This window comes from Neolamprologus multifasciatus, chromosome 20 (genome assembly GCF_963576455.1).
Source record: "Neolamprologus multifasciatus chromosome 20, fNeoMul1.2, whole genome shotgun sequence".
NCBI classification, from domain to species: Eukaryota; Metazoa; Chordata; class Actinopteri; order Cichliformes; family Cichlidae; genus Neolamprologus; species Neolamprologus multifasciatus.
The window spans coordinates 35,306,791-35,325,067 of record NC_140458.1 but is presented as its reverse complement, the minus strand read 5'-3'; the positions used below and the strand labels follow the sequence as shown (position 1 = coordinate 35,325,067).

The 18,277-nt window shown below is 41.3% G+C and overlaps 4 protein-coding genes across 5 annotated transcripts in view; 2 read left to right on the top strand and 2 right to left on the bottom strand.

Annotated features, from left to right (window-relative positions):
- Positions 1-318: 318 nt before the first annotated feature.
- On the bottom strand, positions 319-5,477 carry etv7 (ETS variant transcription factor 7). The gene is made up of 9 exons (XM_085145538.1): positions 5,244-5,477; positions 4,914-5,052; positions 4,626-4,790; positions 4,372-4,548; positions 3,098-3,226; positions 2,841-2,984; positions 1,546-1,688; positions 1,320-1,420; positions 319-1,222 (listed from the first exon to the last, which is right to left on the bottom strand). Exons 1-9 carry the CDS (start codon positions 5,274-5,276, stop codon positions 1,033-1,035), a joined length of 1,221 nt encoding a protein of 406 aa, XP_085001664.1. The 5' UTR covers positions 5,277-5,477; the 3' UTR covers positions 319-1,032.
- A 153-nt stretch (positions 5,478-5,630) lies between these two features.
- LOC146495474 (uncharacterized) lies at positions 5,631-9,332 on the top strand. 2 transcript variants are annotated; one of them, XM_085145540.1, is made up of 4 exons: positions 5,631-5,884; positions 6,303-6,559; positions 8,112-8,292; positions 8,400-9,332. In XM_085145540.1, the coding sequence occupies exons 2-4, from the start codon at positions 6,305-6,307 to the stop codon at positions 8,594-8,596; spliced, it is 633 nt and encodes a 210-aa protein (XP_085001666.1). In that variant the 5' UTR covers positions 5,631-5,884; positions 6,303-6,304; the 3' UTR covers positions 8,597-9,332. The 2 variants fall into 2 exon arrangements, with proteins under 2 accessions (XP_085001666.1, XP_085001665.1); XM_085145539.1 differs by having other exon boundaries at positions 5,631-5,888.
- A 1,074-nt stretch (positions 9,333-10,406) lies between these two features.
- Positions 10,407-14,711, top strand: ube2t (ubiquitin-conjugating enzyme E2T (putative)). The gene is made up of 7 exons (XM_085145541.1): positions 10,407-10,558; positions 10,829-10,938; positions 11,634-11,703; positions 11,804-11,909; positions 12,030-12,128; positions 12,848-12,931; positions 14,179-14,711. The coding sequence occupies exons 2-7, from the start codon at positions 10,830-10,832 to the stop codon at positions 14,293-14,295; spliced, it is 585 nt and encodes a 194-aa protein (XP_085001667.1). The 5' UTR covers positions 10,407-10,558; position 10,829; the 3' UTR covers positions 14,296-14,711.
- Positions 14,521-18,277, bottom strand: part of lgr6 (leucine-rich repeat containing G protein-coupled receptor 6) — a 39,753-nt gene continuing 35,996 nt past the window's right edge. Inside the window, exons 16-18 of the mRNA XM_085145537.1 lie at positions 17,534-17,688; positions 16,837-16,917; positions 14,521-16,733 (exon numbers count right to left, since the gene is read on the bottom strand). Of these exons, the coding sequence (XP_085001663.1) occupies positions 15,595-16,733; positions 16,837-16,917; positions 17,534-17,688 (1,375 nt within the window). The 3' untranslated portion in view covers positions 14,521-15,594. The remainder of the gene's footprint in view (positions 16,734-16,836; positions 16,918-17,533; positions 17,689-18,277) is intronic.

Here is an 18,277-nt window from a genome sequence, read left to right as displayed (position 1 = left end):
ACCATTCAACTGTCATGAGGGAATATTGCAATTGTTTAACAACGATCTATTTTTGTCCTGACGTTTGGCTTCATCTCAGAAAAACATTTATATGAACTGTTTTATCAACATATATAATTGGGATAGCTCAGTAGGTAGAGTGGTGGCCCCACGATCGGAAGGTCGGGGATTCGAATCCACTGAACGGCTCCCCCGAGGTACTCCTTAGCGAGGTGCCGTCCCTACACACTGCTCCCTGGGTGCCCAATGGCTGCCCACTGCTTCACAGAGTGAGTGGGTTAAATGCAGAGAGAAATTTCCCCTCAGGGATCAATAAAGTATACATCAAAATATTTATTTTTCCAAAGCAAGTTCAATGCAAACTTTTCACACACACACACAATGAAACACCAAATTCTTAACCTACGGGTAGAAAAAGCTGCTTTCACCACTGAAAAAAATAACAATTTGTAAAAATCCCTTTCTGAGCTACGCTGGAGATTTCACGGTGTTACTACTTAAGCTGAAACTTTCAGATACCGTACAAAAATGGGAGATAATAACCTGACATTTTGACTTATTGATGGCAATTTTTTTCTAGTGGTGGAAACAATCTTGCATATTAACCAGCATTCAAAACAAAAACAGTCATTTATCCTCTCGTATGTATCCTTTCTCTTATTAAACTCTTATTAACCTGTTATTGGACTGTAGTCATAGCTGCAGGACCTGTAAAGTTTATGAAAATAACTCTGTTATGTGATTATATTGAACAAAGCAGATAATTTTAAGTCTTGAATATTATTTTGCTGGCTGGATAATTCTGTGATTGATTTCACAGTTTCCCTCACTCTTAATATTAGTGTTTACCCAGATCACAGTTATACACACATTGATTCAGAGAAAATAAAAATAATCTCACAGTAAACAACACAACTGTGTTTTTTCAGACTGTACATGCATTTTTTTCCTGAAAGCTCAAACCACGAGATAAATATATTACAACCTCCCATTTTATTCAGTAAGAGCCGTGTTGCTACACATGGTTTTATTCTATCTCACTGGTGCACCAGTCGGAGGAGGCTGTGGAGACGTCCGATCAGGGGAAACCTCAAAATGGTCTTCAGAGAACTCTTGTGTAGGACTGGAGTCCGGGAAGTCGCCATCGTGAGGTGGAGTTTGCTCCAGGGAGCCGGAAGCCTCGACCTGCTGTTTCCTGATATCTTGAGGGAGTTTCAGAAACCTGAATGGAGGCGACGAACAAGCAGGAAGGATGAGTTTGAATGTTATTTAAGAGGAAAATAGAAAGCGGATGACAAAGAAAGGAGTAGAGACGAGACCTGAAAAGGAGTTTTTGTCCTCTTTCTTTTTTAATAATGTTCAGTTTGTAGTAATGCCGTAAAGCCCGGGACATTTTCTCATAGGTCATATTTTCTCGGTTCTGTAAAAAGAGATCATGCATCATTAGTTATGCACTACATTATTCACTATTCCCCAGTGTTCCTGCTTTTTTCTGCTTTGTTTTATTCTCCGCCTGTGTAGCCGTTTTTCCTGATGGGAACTCACCTTGTGGTTTCCCCAGAGCCGTGCCAATCCATTGGGGTCCACCACCCTGAAAACCAAGCTGTCCGGATCTTCCCATCGAATGTATTCTTGGTAACGATCATCACAAAGCAACTGATACACGTAGTCCCACAGCAGCCTGCACTCTGGCCATGATTAAAAGAGTAATCACACACATGTTGGCAAAACTTACACTACTGTCATTAAATATACGTATTTAAAGTTCAATTCAGTAATATTTAGTATATTTCTCACTCTCAGTGTTCCAATAAACACGTATATAAATGGTGTGGTCACAAGTGTACATGCACTAATCGTGTGGATGAATGCCGTGGTCATTTACGTCTTTTAATGATTTATTTGACCTGTTCTTGTACAGCAGATATCTTTAACGACTTTAGAAAACAAGAACTAGATACACAAGTTTATATTTGTTTTAGATTCTCTCTAATCCACACAGGGTCACTAATATATAGTTGAACGTCCCACAGCAAGATGCATTTAGCAGCCACTTACCGTTCGTCTTGGCAGAAACGGTCAAATTCATGTAAATTGGTTGGTTTCCAGGTTTTAAGAGTAGTCATACTGTTCGAATACTTACACACACTTGCTGATAATATTGGAATCTGGAGTTGTGTAGAAATTTCAAGAGACCTTCTGAAGTTCTGAAATTCTATCTGTGTTCTTTCTTTTTTATTATTTTGGTAAAGAGAAACGACCAGTTGTAGTTAAACACCACTGCAGGACTTTCATCACCACTTATTAAGAGATTTAAATGAATGTATGTCTACTTTTCTCCCTGTGTGGATCAGAGAAAGTCATTAACGATGCATGTTGTACAATCATTCACCCGGACAAAGAACAGTTCAAAGAAAATCATTAAAAGACTCAAATGACCACGACATTCACGCCCAAGACGAGGAAACTTCTCACCACAAGTTCACCTGTAAGCCTGACATTAACATATCATGTTGAGCCGTCATTTAGATATAACAAAAGAATAAAATAGCCAACTATTGAATATTTAAAGCGCAGGTCCACTTTTGGGTTTTTGCTTCAGGATGTTGTGTCTGTTTTGCTCTTTGCCTCACAAACAAATCCAACGTGTTGGACTTAAGATAGTTTCTAGGAAACTGAGTGTGTTCATGTTATTGGTGCATTTGCTGCTAGTATATAAAATGCTGTTTATGATATATGAGATTTTTTTTCTTCACTTTTTAAATAATAATATAATAATAATAAAATGATTAAATACTTGAGTAAAGAGCACAATAGTCAACAAATTACTGTAACAATACCTGGGATGCGACCGTTCGCCTTGTGCAGCGGACTCCTCGGCTTATCTCGACTGGAGAGGTTCAGAGGCTCTGGGGTGATGTTCTTCGTTTGGGGATTACACTCATCCTGATTGTGGTGCGATGTTGAGGTACCCGCTGATCCGTCTAAGAGTCACAGACACAGAATGCGACAAAGAGAAAGGCACAGAAATGAAGCCTCTGCAACAGTAGGAATTGCAGGACAATTTATTTCTGGTGTGGCCATTTGTCATACTCACTCTTTTGTGTGAGTGGCGCAGACAAAGTGTAGCAGACGGGGCGATCTGTGAGGGCTGATGCTGATTTTGGCGGGCTGCTTACAGCGGCCCCGACAGCAGCCAGCACCGCGGTGGTGAAAGCGGGTAAAACTGTGAGTCAGAAATATGAGGAAACGTGAAACGCTAAAGTGAAAGTAAAAGTGACTTTACAGCCACATGAACGTTTGATAACATCAGGCTTAGCACAAGCTAATGTTTAACACAGAGACTGTTTTACTTCTAGCAGACGGAGCACAGAACAAAGTCATTGTTCTGAACTTGAGAGTTAAAGGATCACTTTCTCCAGGAAGCTGCAGCTCATTGGCCAACACGTTCTTTTTCTGGGAAAGAGTACACAGTTGTTGTGCTTGACAAACGTTTGTGGGTGTGTGTCTTTGTGTAGTGTACTCATACACCATTTATGGTTCTGGTACTTCAGCATTTGCATTTCTTCATCATTATAAATGATGTGATAACTGCTTAGCGCTCTGACATGTGGAGATGTAATTAGGTGAGCAAATAAAATCAGTGTTTGCAGAGAAGTCAATCACAGTACCCAATCACAAAGTAATGAGGGTTTATTACATCTTTGCCAGCGAATCACTATTCCTCACATGTGAAGAACAAGCACAGAGCAAAGGAAAGCATTTCAGTTAGGGGTGAGCAAACATTGATTAGTGTCAGTCTTTAAATTTGGGGATAAGAAGTCAATGGATGTCCTCACATGTAGAGTAAAACACAAGCGGGAAAGACAAAAGATTCCCACGTGATATGTTTGCAGATGTGGTCGATCAGGAAGTATTCACACCCACGATCCAACCAGAATAAACAAGTTCTTATGTGGATGTTCCCAAAGACTCGAGATCCTCTCGGTCTCCTAAAAGTTTACAAAGAGGCTCTAATGAAACCAAACCAAAGGTGCTTTTACCTGTTATTCTGCACACAGACCAACAGGTGTGTTCAGTGTGTCCAATCATGGCCACATTCAAATCTAAACAAAAACATTTCTCTCTCCCTGAGTGTCTTTGTTGAATTACTGCACACAACACTCTGCTGCATTTCTTGGAATTTCTTTAAATTCTACTCTATTTGTTATTTTTTTACGTTCTATTGATGATCTAATGCACTTTCTTTTTTTGCCCCATGTAAAGCACTCTGAGTCTACAGCTTGTGCACAAATAAATCTGTCTGCCTTTACACTGAACTGTAGTACAGCAGTGTATATATTTATAAATGTACTCCTTAATTTTACTCACCCGGGGCGCCGCTGACTTTGGGAGACTGTGGCTCTTGGACCGTGTGAGCGATTACCTGGCAGCTGACTGGACCCTGAAGGTGTCCAGCTGCCACGGGAGGAGTCGTGTTAGGCGGGTCACACACCACACTCCTCCTCTGCTGCTTCACACACTGAAGGATCTCATACAGAACATCACCTGCAGAAAAATGAGGGATTTCACATGAAAATGCAGCCACGGAAACAGGTGACGTCTATCTACTAACTCATGTCCACCTGAGCTGGGGCAGCGGCGTCTGAAGTCCTCCTTAGTGAGGAGACACAAGGCTCTGCCGTTCATCTCAAAGCGCCCCTTCTCCGGCCGGCGCAGCGAGTACTCCTTTTGAGCCCAGTGGAGCCACAGGGAAACATCATCTTTATCCCACAGGGACGGGTTAATTCCTGGAAACAATAAATGCATCATTTCACATCAAATGTGCAGAAGGTGCTGCATGTGTGTATTTGCAGTCATATCTGCAATTAATATGAACAGATAAGTAGAACAGAGAGGATCATTTAACTCACTCAGCCTTCCAGGCAGATGCCACAAGTCTTCTTGAGTGGGAGGACTGACCAAAGGATCGTGGGTAGGTGGGGAGTGATGCACAGTGGGGTAAATGTTGACTTGCCTTTCACGTATAATCGATGGAGGACTGTTTTCTTGCTACAAAACATCAACACAAACGGCTTTAGTCACACTCAGCAGTTTTGGAGCAGCAGCGACAGAGAAACAGCAGCTGCTGGTCGCCGTCCAACGACTAAGACACGAAGCTCAAACACAAACTGAGTCGGATTCCAGGTTTATGGTTTTAGACACACAGCTTTAAAAGATTTGCCCCCGAAAGACTCGCTTACCTTGATCAGAGGTGACGGGGAAACGCTCTCCATGGAAATGTCCTTTAATCTGCTCGACTGCACAGAAAACAGATTTCCTCATAAGCAGAATGAAAAAAACTTCACGTCTCAAACAAAACTCACTTTTAAACGAAAACCCTCGAAGATTTTTTTAAACGCCACTATTTTCACAATCGACCCTTCCGGGAAATGAAAACGAAAGAAATATAATCCCTGCAGGGGGGTGTGTGCGAAATAGGATGATTGGAGGAAGCAACGACGGAGGACATTTCCAAAACCTCTGACTGCGCTTGTTTAGACACGCAGGAGTATATTTACAGAAGCGCTGCCACAGACGCTCTCGTTCATAAATGAAATGTGGTGGTGGGAGGGTGACACCTATTTTTGTTTTATTTCTTTGAATAGTTTTTATTTCTCTTTCTTTCTTTTTCGCTATTACGCGACACATGAGCGGTAACCAGAAAATACAAGAAAACTACAGGAAGTGGTCGATGGATGATAAGAAGTGCCAGAGTGTAAAACTATAAAGGTGTAGGACACCCCAGGACGGAGCAGCGCGTGCGCAAGCACAAGCTCCTCCCACTACCAAGAAGACTAAACTGGCGTGGCTGAGAGCCGACGAGCGTTGACCGTAAACGAAAGTAGGTAAGAGCTTTATCCGGGCAACTGGCACCGAGAGTCAGAAGAGCAGCCATGTTGTCGTGTACGTGTGTGAACTGCGGTGCGTGAGGGCGCCGTCAGCTGTTTGTCCTGAACGGAGAAAAATGATCAGATACTCTGCTTGAGTCTGTAAATCTACAAGTTCAAGTGCTCAACTTTAATTGACTGTTTATTAACAGTAATAACAATGTTAATAAACTTCTACTTGGCTTTAAAACAAATCAGCGGATTAAACATTAACTGCGCAACAAATAATGACAAGCAAAGTCCAGCCACACTGTGAGGAATTAGAGCGAACCATTTATAACATTTTATACACCGTGTCCTCACACTGAACACGCTGAACCTGAAAGCAGAAAGTTTTTAGTCAAATATTTCATGTTTTTTTTTTTTTTTCAGTCATGTGGGCTGAACAACTGGGGAAACAGCTGGGCCGTCCCACGCGATCACTCGCAGGGTGGTTGGTGAGCAAGTGGCTCACAGCTTACAACCAGGTCCTGGAGGAGAGTGCTGTGCAGCTGTGTGCCATCCAACCGGGGGACACTGTGCTGGAGCTGGGTCACGGCCCCGGTCTGGGTCTGCAGTCTGCAGCCAAACTGCTCACGGGCCCCACAGGCCACCTTATAGGCGTGGATTACTCAGAGTACATGCATCAGGTGAGGTGGAAAGAGTGGAATAAACAAGTCAAATCCAAGTTTATTTAATACATGTGGGTTGTTACTGTTAAAGTGTGTCTTTGAAAAAGAGTTTTGTAAAAGCACAAAGCTCTGTTGTGGCCTCTTTGCTAAAGCAGACACATTACAAGCCTTTAAAAAATGCATTATTTCACAGAAAACACGCACACTTGTTTCATTACGTCACTGGCACCGGCTTCAGAGCTGCCTGAGTGATCTGTGTCATAAATCCAACAAGGTGCTGAAAACATTTCTTTGATTTTGGTCCATTTTGACATGGAGGAAAAAAATCAGATTGTTGCTGCAGATTTGTTGCACACCCATGAAGTGATATTTCCCACCATATCTCACAGGTTTCCTCTTACATTGAGATGATGTGGAGGCCATTTAAAGTCAGAATGAAACACTTGATGTTTAAAGTCTAATTTAGATCCCTGAGCCCTGCTCTGCAAAACGAACATAGATGTAACACTGTCTGTGTAGCTGGATTTAAGAAATAAGTGCTTAAAGTTTTTAAAACACGTTTAGCGCCATCTTGTGTCAGTGGACAATGTGACATCACTAATGTGCTGATGCTGAGTTTATGCCAGCTAATTATTAACAGAACCAATAACTCAGTGAAATATAATGAGGCTAAAATCAGTTTAAGGGGTCACGTTTGTGCTGCTCATGGCTGCAACACTGAGTTTTACGTTAAAACCAATAGAGGTGGGAATCACCGTACATCCCACGATACGATATTATCACAATACTTAACGCACGATACGATATTATTGCAATTTTTAAAAATATTTTGCGATATTCAGATTCTGTACATAAAGGTAAACTTCATCAATCATCATTTTCTCTAATATCAAAGTCTCACACTCAGTCTTTCTCTCATTTCAGTTTGATTGTTGACAAACTGAACGGTTTGTATTACAGTCTAGTCCAACTTAACTGAATCAACCATCTGGTACAATTATAGCTATTCTGAACTATGCAGTTTATGAAAACTATGCAGCCCCTTCAGCAACTGAAGAATTTGAAAGTAAATTAAAACAAAATATAATTTTACATTAAATAAAAAAGTTTTAAACGTAATTAAAATAAAACATGTCTTAAATTAAAATAAGTAAACTGTCATGTTTATTGCTGCCATAAAAAAGTTAAACACATTTGGACAGTGAAGGAATGTCAGGATTCTTTTTGTAACAAAATATTGATTTCTGCTGTCCCTGTATCGATACATTATTAGCAAACAAAATATCACCATGCTACACAGTATCCATTTTTCCCCCACCCCTAAAAACCAAGGGTTCTATCAAGCCCGTGCAAATTAGCATCTACTAGTGAACAATGTCCTGTTCTTAACTGATCACACCTGGTGTGGTCTGGCCCAGCTTCTTTAAGGTTTGATGTGTTGTGCGTTCATACCTTGGTTGTATATTAAATAAATAAATAAAAATCAAGCACTGCTGAGCAGGCAGCTGAGACCTTAGAGAAGCATAGCTGCTAATCAGGGACAATGTTGTAATTCTTCTGTGTCTGACAGATGGCAAAGAAACAAATGATGGAACTGATAGCGAGTAAAAAAGTGACCCTCCACCACTGTGACGTAGCAGCGATGCCTCTCAGAGACAGCACTGTGGACAGAGTCTTTCACTGTAACTGCTACTACTTCTGGCCTGATCTTAGAAAAGGAGCCGCAGAAATCCACCGGGTGATGAAGCCAGGTAATGCCACAACAGTCAGGCAAACTTTATTTACAGATTTAGTTCCAAAAGTTGTCTTTAAATAATGATTCTCAAATTGAATTTCCCCGTCTTTTTAACCCACCCAGGAGCCCTGATGGTCACAACTCTGAGGCTTTCTCGTGTGGCTGCGATTGCAGCGAAGGGGGCGATGCCAGGGGAAAACTGGCGCCCAGAGGCCTACATGGCAGCTCTGAGAGACTCCGGCTTCACTGATGTCAGAATGGAGGACAAGCAGGACAGAAACATTACTTTTCAGGCTATCTTTGCCACTGCCTTCAAATAAGATTGTGTCGGATCTACACTACTCATGCGATTGTGAAGTTTAGTGTGATTACATCAGTCATTAATGGTCTTCCTTTTGAAGATGGAATAACTTGAACTTATCATAATGATAAACATATACAGATGAGAAGTTTTTATATCATTTTCTGTCATTCCCTACGTGCAGTGTTCTTACATCAGTACCAATATAAAGTACGGTGATTTTAAAACGTCAAAACAGCATTAGAATAGAATAGAATAGAATAGCCTTTATTGTCACTGTACAAAGTACAACGAAATTGGAGTGCCACTCCCTTGGTGCAAAATGCAAAATAAATATAAATGTAAAATATAAAAAGTACAATAAAACAACTGTAGTGCTCAGACAATAAATAAGTACAATATATACAGGATAGCAGCATAATATAATGATAGTATGAATAGCAGCATAATATAGTGACAATGGCAAGTATGGTTAAGCAGGTTTAATTGTTTTGTGCTTATTTACTACGGTGATAGCTCTGGGAAAGAAGCTATCCCTGAATCTGTTTGTCCTGGTTTTATGTGACCTGTACCGTCGGCCTGACGGTAACAGTTCAAACAGTTGATTACTGGGGTGAGAGTATTAGTGTGAAAAGTGGAAATAAAACATAATGAAGGTTCAAGGTTCTTTATTTGTCACATGCATAGTTATACAAGTATAACACACAGTGAAATGTAACCTGACACGCTCCTCGACATGTGCAAAATGGGAGGGGGGGGGGGGGTGCAAAGTGGGGTCGTGTAAACAATCCATTAATAATTACTTTACATCCATCAACTTAATGATTGATGGATGTAAAGTCCACAAAAAGCATCTTGACTTTAAAGATTTTAAAATGTCATATCATAACTGACCTGTGTCCTTTCCTTCAGGGTCAACAGATGGATCTGAAGGTCTAAGTGATAATGTGATATCAAGTTACTTATTATTATTATTATTAGGTTTCTTACTGTCATATAGACATACAGGCATTTAATTATACATGGGGATTATAAATATCACATTACTTTGGACCTCTGGCTTCTTCTTCGAGGTTAAATAAGGTCAAACTTTAATAAAAAATAAAGTCTACTGCATGTTTTGTACTGGCAACATTTAGGAAATGATACTGTTATATGGGGTCAGTATCACATTATAGTTTGCTTCCAAATATAATTTCATATTTGACCTCTGATCTCGCTTTTACATTTCACATGTCTTCTTTTCATTCAAGTTTACCCAAAATGCCTTAAAATAAGTGTTGTCAAGAAAAAGATGATGAACTGTTAGTTAGATATACAGTAGTGTAAATTGTAGTGCAATATTAGATCATATGCTCAAGTCTTTTAAACCTTTTAAACCTATTATCCATTACCTACTCCTAGACAATATTTGTATACCCAAAGTATACATTTGTCATGCCACCCTTATTTGAAACCTCTTAAATTACATTTAAAAAGAACAAAGAAAACTAAATTCACACATTGAAAATACACAAATATTACCTTATAAGTAAATACTGACTAGAGACCAGAGAGTCACCAGGAGATGCTTCTTGTTCCTTTTTGTAAGGCTATAAATGAAAAGTGATTTTAGTATCCTCTAAGAATCACATTTCACACATACACATGAAGGGTTAGTTGCCCAGTGTTTCGAGGGGCAAGCAGAGAGGCTACTGGGTTGCAGGATGATCACTGTAACACTGTTAAATTAAAAATAAAATGATGCTGTGTTATTTGTGCGCAGAAGTAGCCTCCTGGTAGCTCACACTCGGGACCACACGGTGGCGGTAATTCATCTGAATAAATCCAACAGAAGAAGAAGAAGAACGGCGCGCGGGCGGTGCTTACGTAAGGAGAGGGAAATCCAAAACAGAGTCGATGACGCTGCTTCGCCGAGAGCTGTGAAACTGACATTTCGATTAAGACAGACAGTGATTATCAAGTGGACAGCTGATAAAAAGTAAGTAAACGAGAGGTGCTCTCTACCTGACAAATTGTTATTAGACGTTTTGCACTAAGAAGGTGTTTATTTCTCGGCCTTCACATTAGTAAGCAAAGGCGTTAGCTCAGCATCACAGGAAGGCAGCTAACATCACAAACAAACCACTGTCTCATTGAGCAATTTGACAATAAATGTTCTACGTTTATGATTAAATAATTACAAGCGTGTGTGGAGACTGACCCACGAGCTTTAAGTGTAACGCTAATTAGCCAGCTGCCTGTTTTTCAGAATGCAGAGGGCTTCTCGTTTGAAACGTGAACTTCAAATGCTAAGCACCGAGCCCCCCCCTGGGATAACATGCTGGCAGACCGAAGATCAGATAGACGACCTCCGGGCACGTATGTACTACTGTGTCACTTAAACGACTAAAGCTATACTTGCCAGACACTTTCTTATGTGCGTTGCTAGGTTGGACCTCTGTGTTGCCTTCAGAACTATCGTAATTTTTAACAGCGGCGGTGCCCAGTGTGGTCTCTGCTCCTGTGGTCCGTCTGCTTCTAAATTTGATGCGTTATGCGTTCATCGAGGCTCTTTTGGATTGTTTCCTTCCTATCAGCTCAAACCAGCGGAGCCATTTTCCTCTGACCTCTGAAATCAGTGGGGCATTTTGACCCAGAGATCTCCTGCTCACTGAATATTTTTCATTTTGGACATTTCTGAGATGGTTATGTGGAAAATCTCAGTAGATCAGCAGGTCCTGAAAGAGTCTGACCACCATATCTGGCACTAACAAAATCACGTTACTAGCAAAGTCACTTAAATCGTCTTTCCTTCCGATTCTGATGCTCAGTTTGAACTTCAGCAGGTTGCAGTGATCATGTCTATATGCCATAATGCACTGAGTTGATGCCTCGTGATTAGCTGATTATCAGACAGTTGAACAGGTATACCTAACAAATTGCCAAGATACATTTACCTATACTATATAATATTTCACCTGATTAAAATCACTCTGACATCCATTTTTGCAGTGGATCCTGTCATTAAATATATCAAAAACATGACCATATGTTTAACCCCTGTTATGTTCCAGAGATATTGGGTGGATCAGGAACTGCTTATGATGGTGGAGTCTTCTCCTTGGAGGTCAAGATTCCAGAGAGGTACTTCTTCTCTGAGCTTTAACATTGATGAGTTTCTCTCTACTAGTTACATGTTCTCACTCCACTCTAGCAGGACTGACATGCTTTTTTTTTCTCTTAGGTACCCGTTTGAGCCTCCCAAAATACGATTCTTGACTCCAATCTACCATCCAAACATTGACAATTCAGGACGGATCTGCCATGATGCTCTTAAACTGCCACCAAAGGTTATAAGAGATTTCCAGTACATAATAAACTCTTTATTTCAACACCATTACATGGTGGACACAATTTTATACATTTTACATGTAGTGTTGTCTTTATATTTATTTGATTTTTTTTTTCAGGGTGCCTGGAAGCCATCTCTAAACATCTCCACAGTCCTCACTTCCATACAGCTACTCATGGCAGAGCCAAATCCAGACGACCCCCTGATGGCTGATATAGTGAGTCACACATATCAAACTATCTATCATACACAATCTGTCTGTGGTGGTTTATTTTATTTTTAGAAAACTGTGAGTTACCTATATTGTCATGTAACAGTAGCTCTTTATTTAAAAAAACAAAACCCGTTTTAAAGACATTGTCTTGACTAAAATACATAGTTCAGTTTTTAATTGATTCAAATTCATCCCTGGAAATAAAAGGTATCCTAAGTCAGCGGTCCCCAACCCCTGGGCCTCGGACCGGTACCGGTCCGTGAGTAGTTTGGGCCGCGAGAGTTGAGGCTCAGGTGTGAAATGTATAGTTTTCAGGGTTTTTATCGGTTTTCAGCGTTATTTTGTTATCGTTTTTATCCTTAACTCTGTTTTCCTGGGTCTTTTCACGTGTGTTATGAATAAATCTTCTTTTTTAAGTACCAGTACTAGTTTTATTTTGTTGTATTTATCCGCGACACCTTAAAGGTCGGTCCATGAAAATATTGTCGGGCATAAACCGGTCCGTGGCGCAAAAAAGGTTGGAGACCGCTGCTCTAAGTAATTAAAGGCAAGTCTGGGAGTTTGGTAAATGCCAAAATAACTTGTTTAGATGCAAGTCAAAAACCCCTTTAACCTCAAACCTGTTGGGTTAGAGAGCAGCTGTGTTCGGCTGTAGCACAGTGAATGAGTCTATAATCCAACTTTATATGTACTTTTATTTATCTATTTTTCCCGTAATTTAGTCATCGGAATTCAAATACAACAAACACCTGTTTATGGAGAAGGCCAGGAAGTGGACACAAGAACACGCCGTCCAGAAGAATTCTGTAAGTTACTAAGGACTTATATAATATAATATAATATAATTATTAATCATTTAATGTAATTACACTCTGACTGCTGCTCTATTCTTAGTCGCATGATTCCTGTCACTTGCTCCACAACACTGTTATGTATTAGTTGTGTGAACTGTTTTATTTGACCCACAAGGTTGTGCTGTGCTCCTGCAATAGAACATTATAAGCCAAGTAAATAGAACTTGTTTATTTGCAGTCGCATTAAAGTGAAAACAACCTCCTTGTAATTGCACTGAATTTTCTTTGCATTCTGTGATTGGGGGGTTGAGGGTGTTGCAAACTCGACCTCTGGACAAACCTCCTCGACTGTAAGGTGACTGCACAGATTGCCTAGAGGGAAGCAACTTGTCCAAACAATTCAGATTGACTGTAATCACTCCCAGAAAGATTGGCAAGGTTTTGCAAATATTTGCTCTCTAATCTATAAACACGGAGAGATTGCTAGCATGTGACAGCTGATTTAAGTTAGTTAGTCAGTCACAGCAACTGAACTGGCAATTTTTACTGTATAAAAGCAAAGTTGTCAAGCACGTTTGGCACTTTGCAGTTAGATTGTCGTCCTGCAGCAATCATGTCACTTTGTGGAGGAACTTCTGAATTTATGGAAACAGGTGGATTTTGATTTTGCTACTAATCTTACTACTTAATCATGACAAATATTTTGCGTGTTATTACCAGCTTGCCCTCATTCAGCTGCAAAATGGAAGGGGATCAATTTCATCCCTTTTTTTTACAGCTTTGAGGATGGCAGCAAAAGGTTGCTTCAGAGACTGCTTCTTCTTTGAAGCGTTCAAATTGGAGGCAATGAGACTGCAAGGTCATTGCACATGGTTGCAACAATTTAGATCATGCTACAGTGTCCAGCCACTGTTTTCCCTACTTTAACTATAGTATAATGGAGTGCATCATGTACATCTGCACTGCTCAGAAAAACTAAAGGAACACTGAAGACAAATCTGGTCAGCCTCTGGTGGGATCCAAATATTACTCATGCTAGCAGCAGTGACACTGACCCCAGCCAAGTGCAAAAGTGGTGGAAAAACTGAGACAACATGTCATGGGTGTGCTACATTTTCACCTGTAGTGCACCTGTATATAATTTCATTAACAACCCCCTCTGCTCCTTACCCCAGCAGTTTAACTGACTCGATGATTTTCTGGTTTAGGAGGATTAGGGTGTTTTGTTTTTTGTTTTTTTAATGCATTTTTCTCCCCAGGGTGTTGTGGATGGCAACAAAGAAAATACTCCTGATCAGAAAGCATCAACTCGAAAAAGAGAAGCGCACAGTGTGCAGCAGGAAGCAGAAGATCCAGCAAAGAGAACCTGTGTGTAGTTTCCACCTCACCTGAGAAAACTGACACCTTGTTAGAACTGTGGTATTAACTTCATACACAGATGTAATACTTGTCTTGTTTTTAAGTGTATGTGGATGGCTGTATGTAGAATGTGCGTGTTTGTGTTGTGATATTAAAGATTCATTTTACTAATGAGTGGCTGGACTTCTTGTGTGGTTTGGAGGTGTCTCAGATTTGTAACATAAGTGCATACTTGGAGTGTGTATAGTATGAAGATGATAATTTTATTCAAAAATATGCTTAACCAGTTGTATACAAAGTATGTACATCCTAAATAGTACATTTGTTTTTACAAGCTAAGGATTTATTTCTTATAATATAAAATTATATAATTGCTGTTTATAAAAAGGGGAGACAAACATCATAAGGCTGTAGTGAGTCAATACCATGCTAGTTCAGAGGTAGTTATATTGTATGTACATAATGCTAGCCTACTCTAAAGTCTGTAAGAAAAATCCCTACATCCCATTCAGTCTCTATGACTGCTTGCCTCCTGCTGGATAGAGTTGCTTTTCTTGAGATCAAACCATGTAAACCATGTGAAAATAGATGTGCGGCCCATTTCCTGTGGCGCTTTGCTGCCGTATAAAGAGGAGCATTTTTGTATTATACAGTTGCATAGTACAATATGACATCTGTGGAAGAAAACTGTTAGCTTACACTGGCTGCCGTGTGTGTGATGAGGAGTCCCTTTTTTTTAAACAGACCTTAGCAATAGGATAGAATTTGTATTTAAACAAAAAAATGGCTCCACTATAAAAGAACCAAACAACCTGCATCTTCTGAGTTGGATTTTTCATCAGTTTTCAGTATAAACAAAGATCTATTGGTGCTACCTAAATTCCCCACCGGCAAAATCACGGATTTGTCCAATGCTTACATTTTCCATGTGGATTTGAACTGTTCCCCATGACTCAGTCCACTGAAATGTGTCTGAAATTGTCCTTTATATAAAAAGTAATGTCATTGTCCTTGAATAGTCTTTTCTGTGAAAGGACCTTTTAGTCCCACTCTCCACTTTCAGAGGCTCTTTGTTTCCTCAGCTTCTCTGTGCTCTGTAGTCTCTGTAGTAACAGTTTCAGTGTTGAATGTTCTGAGGAGCTTGAACCCAGAGGCGGTCTTTCTGCAGAAGATGGTCCTTTAATATTCATATGGTGTCCGAGCTTTTCAGACAGCTAGCGTGGATGCTCATGGGTGAGAGTGAGAGACGTGGCAGTGTGGTAGACATCTTGATCCAAACTTTCCAGAAATCACCAGCCGCTCACCCTCTCTCTCTCTCACTCTGCCACCCTTTCTCTATCTCTGGCAGTGGGAGGAGGTATTTGGCAAGGGATGAGAGGGACAGAGGATGTGGAGGAGCAGTGGGAAAATCTGATCGGATCCTGCCGGCCTTGGAGAGAAGATCCTCCGCTGTAAGTGGCATCGGTGAGTGACACCTGTGTCGAGGAATCGGAGCAGGAGCTCTTTTCTGTGTCCACGGAAACCAACGAGTCCAAGGTGTGGTCCCGACGGAGCTGTGTACGAGCTTTGGGGCGTGGCCAGAAAAACAGCTGAGAGTGGTCTCTCGTGAAAAGAAGGAAGAGGAGAGGGTTGAGGCAGGCTGGCAAGGGCTGGAGAAGCAGGAGGACTGATTTTAGTACTTCCTCCCCCAGAGAAAGGAGACCAAGAAGGGAACAAAGGGAGAGGAAAGCTACAGGTACATAGAGAAGACCATTGGTGAATATTAGCCAGGCAACATGTTTGATCATAGCGCAGTCCCACAGGCCCTCACACTCTCCTCTGAGTAACTCCCAGTAGAGGCGGATGTGTGAACCTGTGACTATAAGCAAGCACAGGGTGTTCATCATAATGAGGGCCAAGGGAAAGCCCAGGGAGGACGGCAGTCGAGAGGATGGGGGCGGCAGGGGTGAGGGAAGGCAGAAAGGCGAGGACCCATACTCCCCGACTCCCGCCAGTGGGAGAGAAGCAAGCGTGACGGAGAGAACGAGGCAGAACAGTGCGCAGGTGCGTACGCTCACGAGGGACGGGGACTTCCCATAGGTGCGCGCACACGTCACGCTCACACCACACTGCACTGCTGCGAGAGTTAACAGCAACACACTGGCCTCGGACGCAAACACCCAGACCCATCCTGTCGCCTGACAACCAGGACCCCCCTCCCACCGGGCTCCGTGGTGACCAAATTCTCCCAGCGTGAGAGCATCCACAAGGGCCAGGGTGCACATGCACACACCAGTCAGGAGATTTGAAGCCCCCATGCAAGCCACGGTAAAGCGAAGTGGTGACAGGTAGCCCGATGAGCCAAAGAGAGACAGTAGCAGGATGGAGTTCCCCAGCAGAGACACCAGGGAGATGCACCACAGGCCGACACGAACCAGCCAGCTGCCCAACAGAGAGTCGCAGGGACGGAAAGGACCTGCAACAGCACAAAACAGTAGCTCATTAGCTAAAAGCGCTAAACTTAGGGCTTACTTGCGTCATACCCTACAATAAAACTCATTTGCATTCATTTGCATTACCAGGTGTTGGTGTGCACTGGACACTGGCCTGCAGTTTGGATTCCTCTAATTCCAGCTGGAACTCCTCCAAGTCTGGGTCATCTGAAGGAAAACGTTTTTTTAGGGTCAGAATTCAGAATTTCAGATTTTTCTTTTTGATCAAACCTCCAAACGGTCCGTGTGTTAAAGTATACTGAGAGCTTATTCTGAAAGTGCTTAAACACAATATATCCCATGCAGATTATGCGTGACACTAGCTGCAGGTTGTTGTAATGATAACGTTCTGCTCCACAGACAAAAAATAGACACTTCTAGAAGATTACAGGCGCTTGGATGAATTTTGATTGTCTTGGCATGTTTCTTAAAGGTAAATAAATTTAATCAGTGATATGTTTTGGTTTATTCATCTCTTGATTCTGTTATTTTTCTGAATACACGCAGCAATTTTTAAATTTCTGCTTTAATCCTGCAGATTTAATGGGTTCATTTCAACTTCATTTTGATTTATTTGTGTTTCTATTTTCTGCTGGACACAGGAATGAAGGAATGGAGGGGTCAGCACGTGTTGTGTGTTTTTACTGTGGTGTCAGTGAGGATCTGACACGTCCTTAACAACCAGGTATGGACACAGTTGTCAGATTCCCATCTGATATGTTAGAAGTCTTTTGACATACTGTGTGTAAGTTTTCACAGATACCGTAAGCATGTGTTGTCTTACAGTGAGTGTCGGTGTGGATGGGGTACATGGCTACAGTCCTCTTATGCAGGTCTTCACTGGCGCTGCTCTGTTCTGAGTCCCACTGACCGGCTGGCTTGTAGCTATCACAGGAGCCGTACACACAGCATTGGTAGGCATAAGGCATCTCTATCACCCTGTACCAATCAGATGAGAGTAGTGTTGAAAATAAACCAGGAGAAAAACAGGAGCATAATAAGGTGGCAACAAAACTGCAAGTCCTGGCTGATGTTTCTTTCAACGTGAGCTTCATCTACGTTTCTGTTAGGCACAATTTAAGACTGTTTCCCAGCAGCTTCAAGTGCTTTTGTTCCTGTTGCTCTTAGGCTGTATTTACATTAAACCACATTTTGATTGATGTGTAATCAGTTTGACTGGTATTAAAGATATATATTCTATAGGGACCGGGTGTTTTTGCCTTATACTGGACACACGTAGCCTTTGTAAACAGAGGGGATGGTAACAATGTGGCAACATTGTAACAACCAAAAAAAGCTTCAGTGTATGAAAGCACAACTGAATTTTTAATAATGATAACAGTCCATCTTTGGGGAAAATGCAGGTGAAGCGTTTATTTATTATTGCCGATGTCCAGATCTGCTGACTTTGGTGTAGATGTGCTTTTAAAATGTTTGTCTGCCAGAGGTTCTGTTTTGTGCGATGTTCTACAGGGATGCTAACACAGAGCTTTGATCTGCTGCCATCTCCAATCTCTTTAAAAGTTCC

What these genes read in the sequence shown, in the direction of transcription:
- etv7 (XM_085145538.1), bottom strand. Translation starts at nt 5,276, where the DNA reads ATGGAGAGCGTTTCCCCGTCACCTCTGATCAAG. An exon ending in CAAAGTCAGCGGCGCCCCGG is followed by an intron (nt 3,227 to 4,371) that starts GTGAGTAAAATT and finishes TCTGACTCACAG; the next exon opens with TTTTACCCGCTTTCACCACC. An exon ending in GGACAAAAACTCCTTTTCAG is followed by an intron (nt 1,223 to 1,319) that starts GTCTCGTCTCTA and finishes GCCTCCATTCAG; the next exon opens with GTTTCTGAAACTCCCTCAAG.
- LOC146495474 (XM_085145540.1), top strand. Translation starts at nt 6,305, where the DNA reads ATGTGGGCTGAACAACTGGGGAAACAGCTGGGCCGTCCCACGCGATCA. An exon ending in ACTCAGAGTACATGCATCAG is followed by an intron (nt 6,560 to 8,111) that starts GTGAGGTGGAAA and finishes TGTGTCTGACAG; the next exon opens with ATGGCAAAGAAACAAATGAT. An exon ending in CCACCGGGTGATGAAGCCAG is followed by an intron (nt 8,293 to 8,399) that starts GTAATGCCACAA and finishes TAACCCACCCAG; the next exon opens with GAGCCCTGATGGTCACAACT.
- ube2t (XM_085145541.1), top strand. Translation starts at nt 10,830, where the DNA reads ATGCAGAGGGCTTCTCGTTTGAAACGTGAACTTCAAATGCTAAGCACC. An exon ending in GATAGACGACCTCCGGGCAC is followed by an intron (nt 10,939 to 11,633) that starts GTATGTACTACT and finishes GTTATGTTCCAG; the next exon opens with AGATATTGGGTGGATCAGGA. An exon ending in GAGGTCAAGATTCCAGAGAG is followed by an intron (nt 11,704 to 11,803) that starts GTACTTCTTCTC and finishes TTTTTCTCTTAG; the next exon opens with GTACCCGTTTGAGCCTCCCA.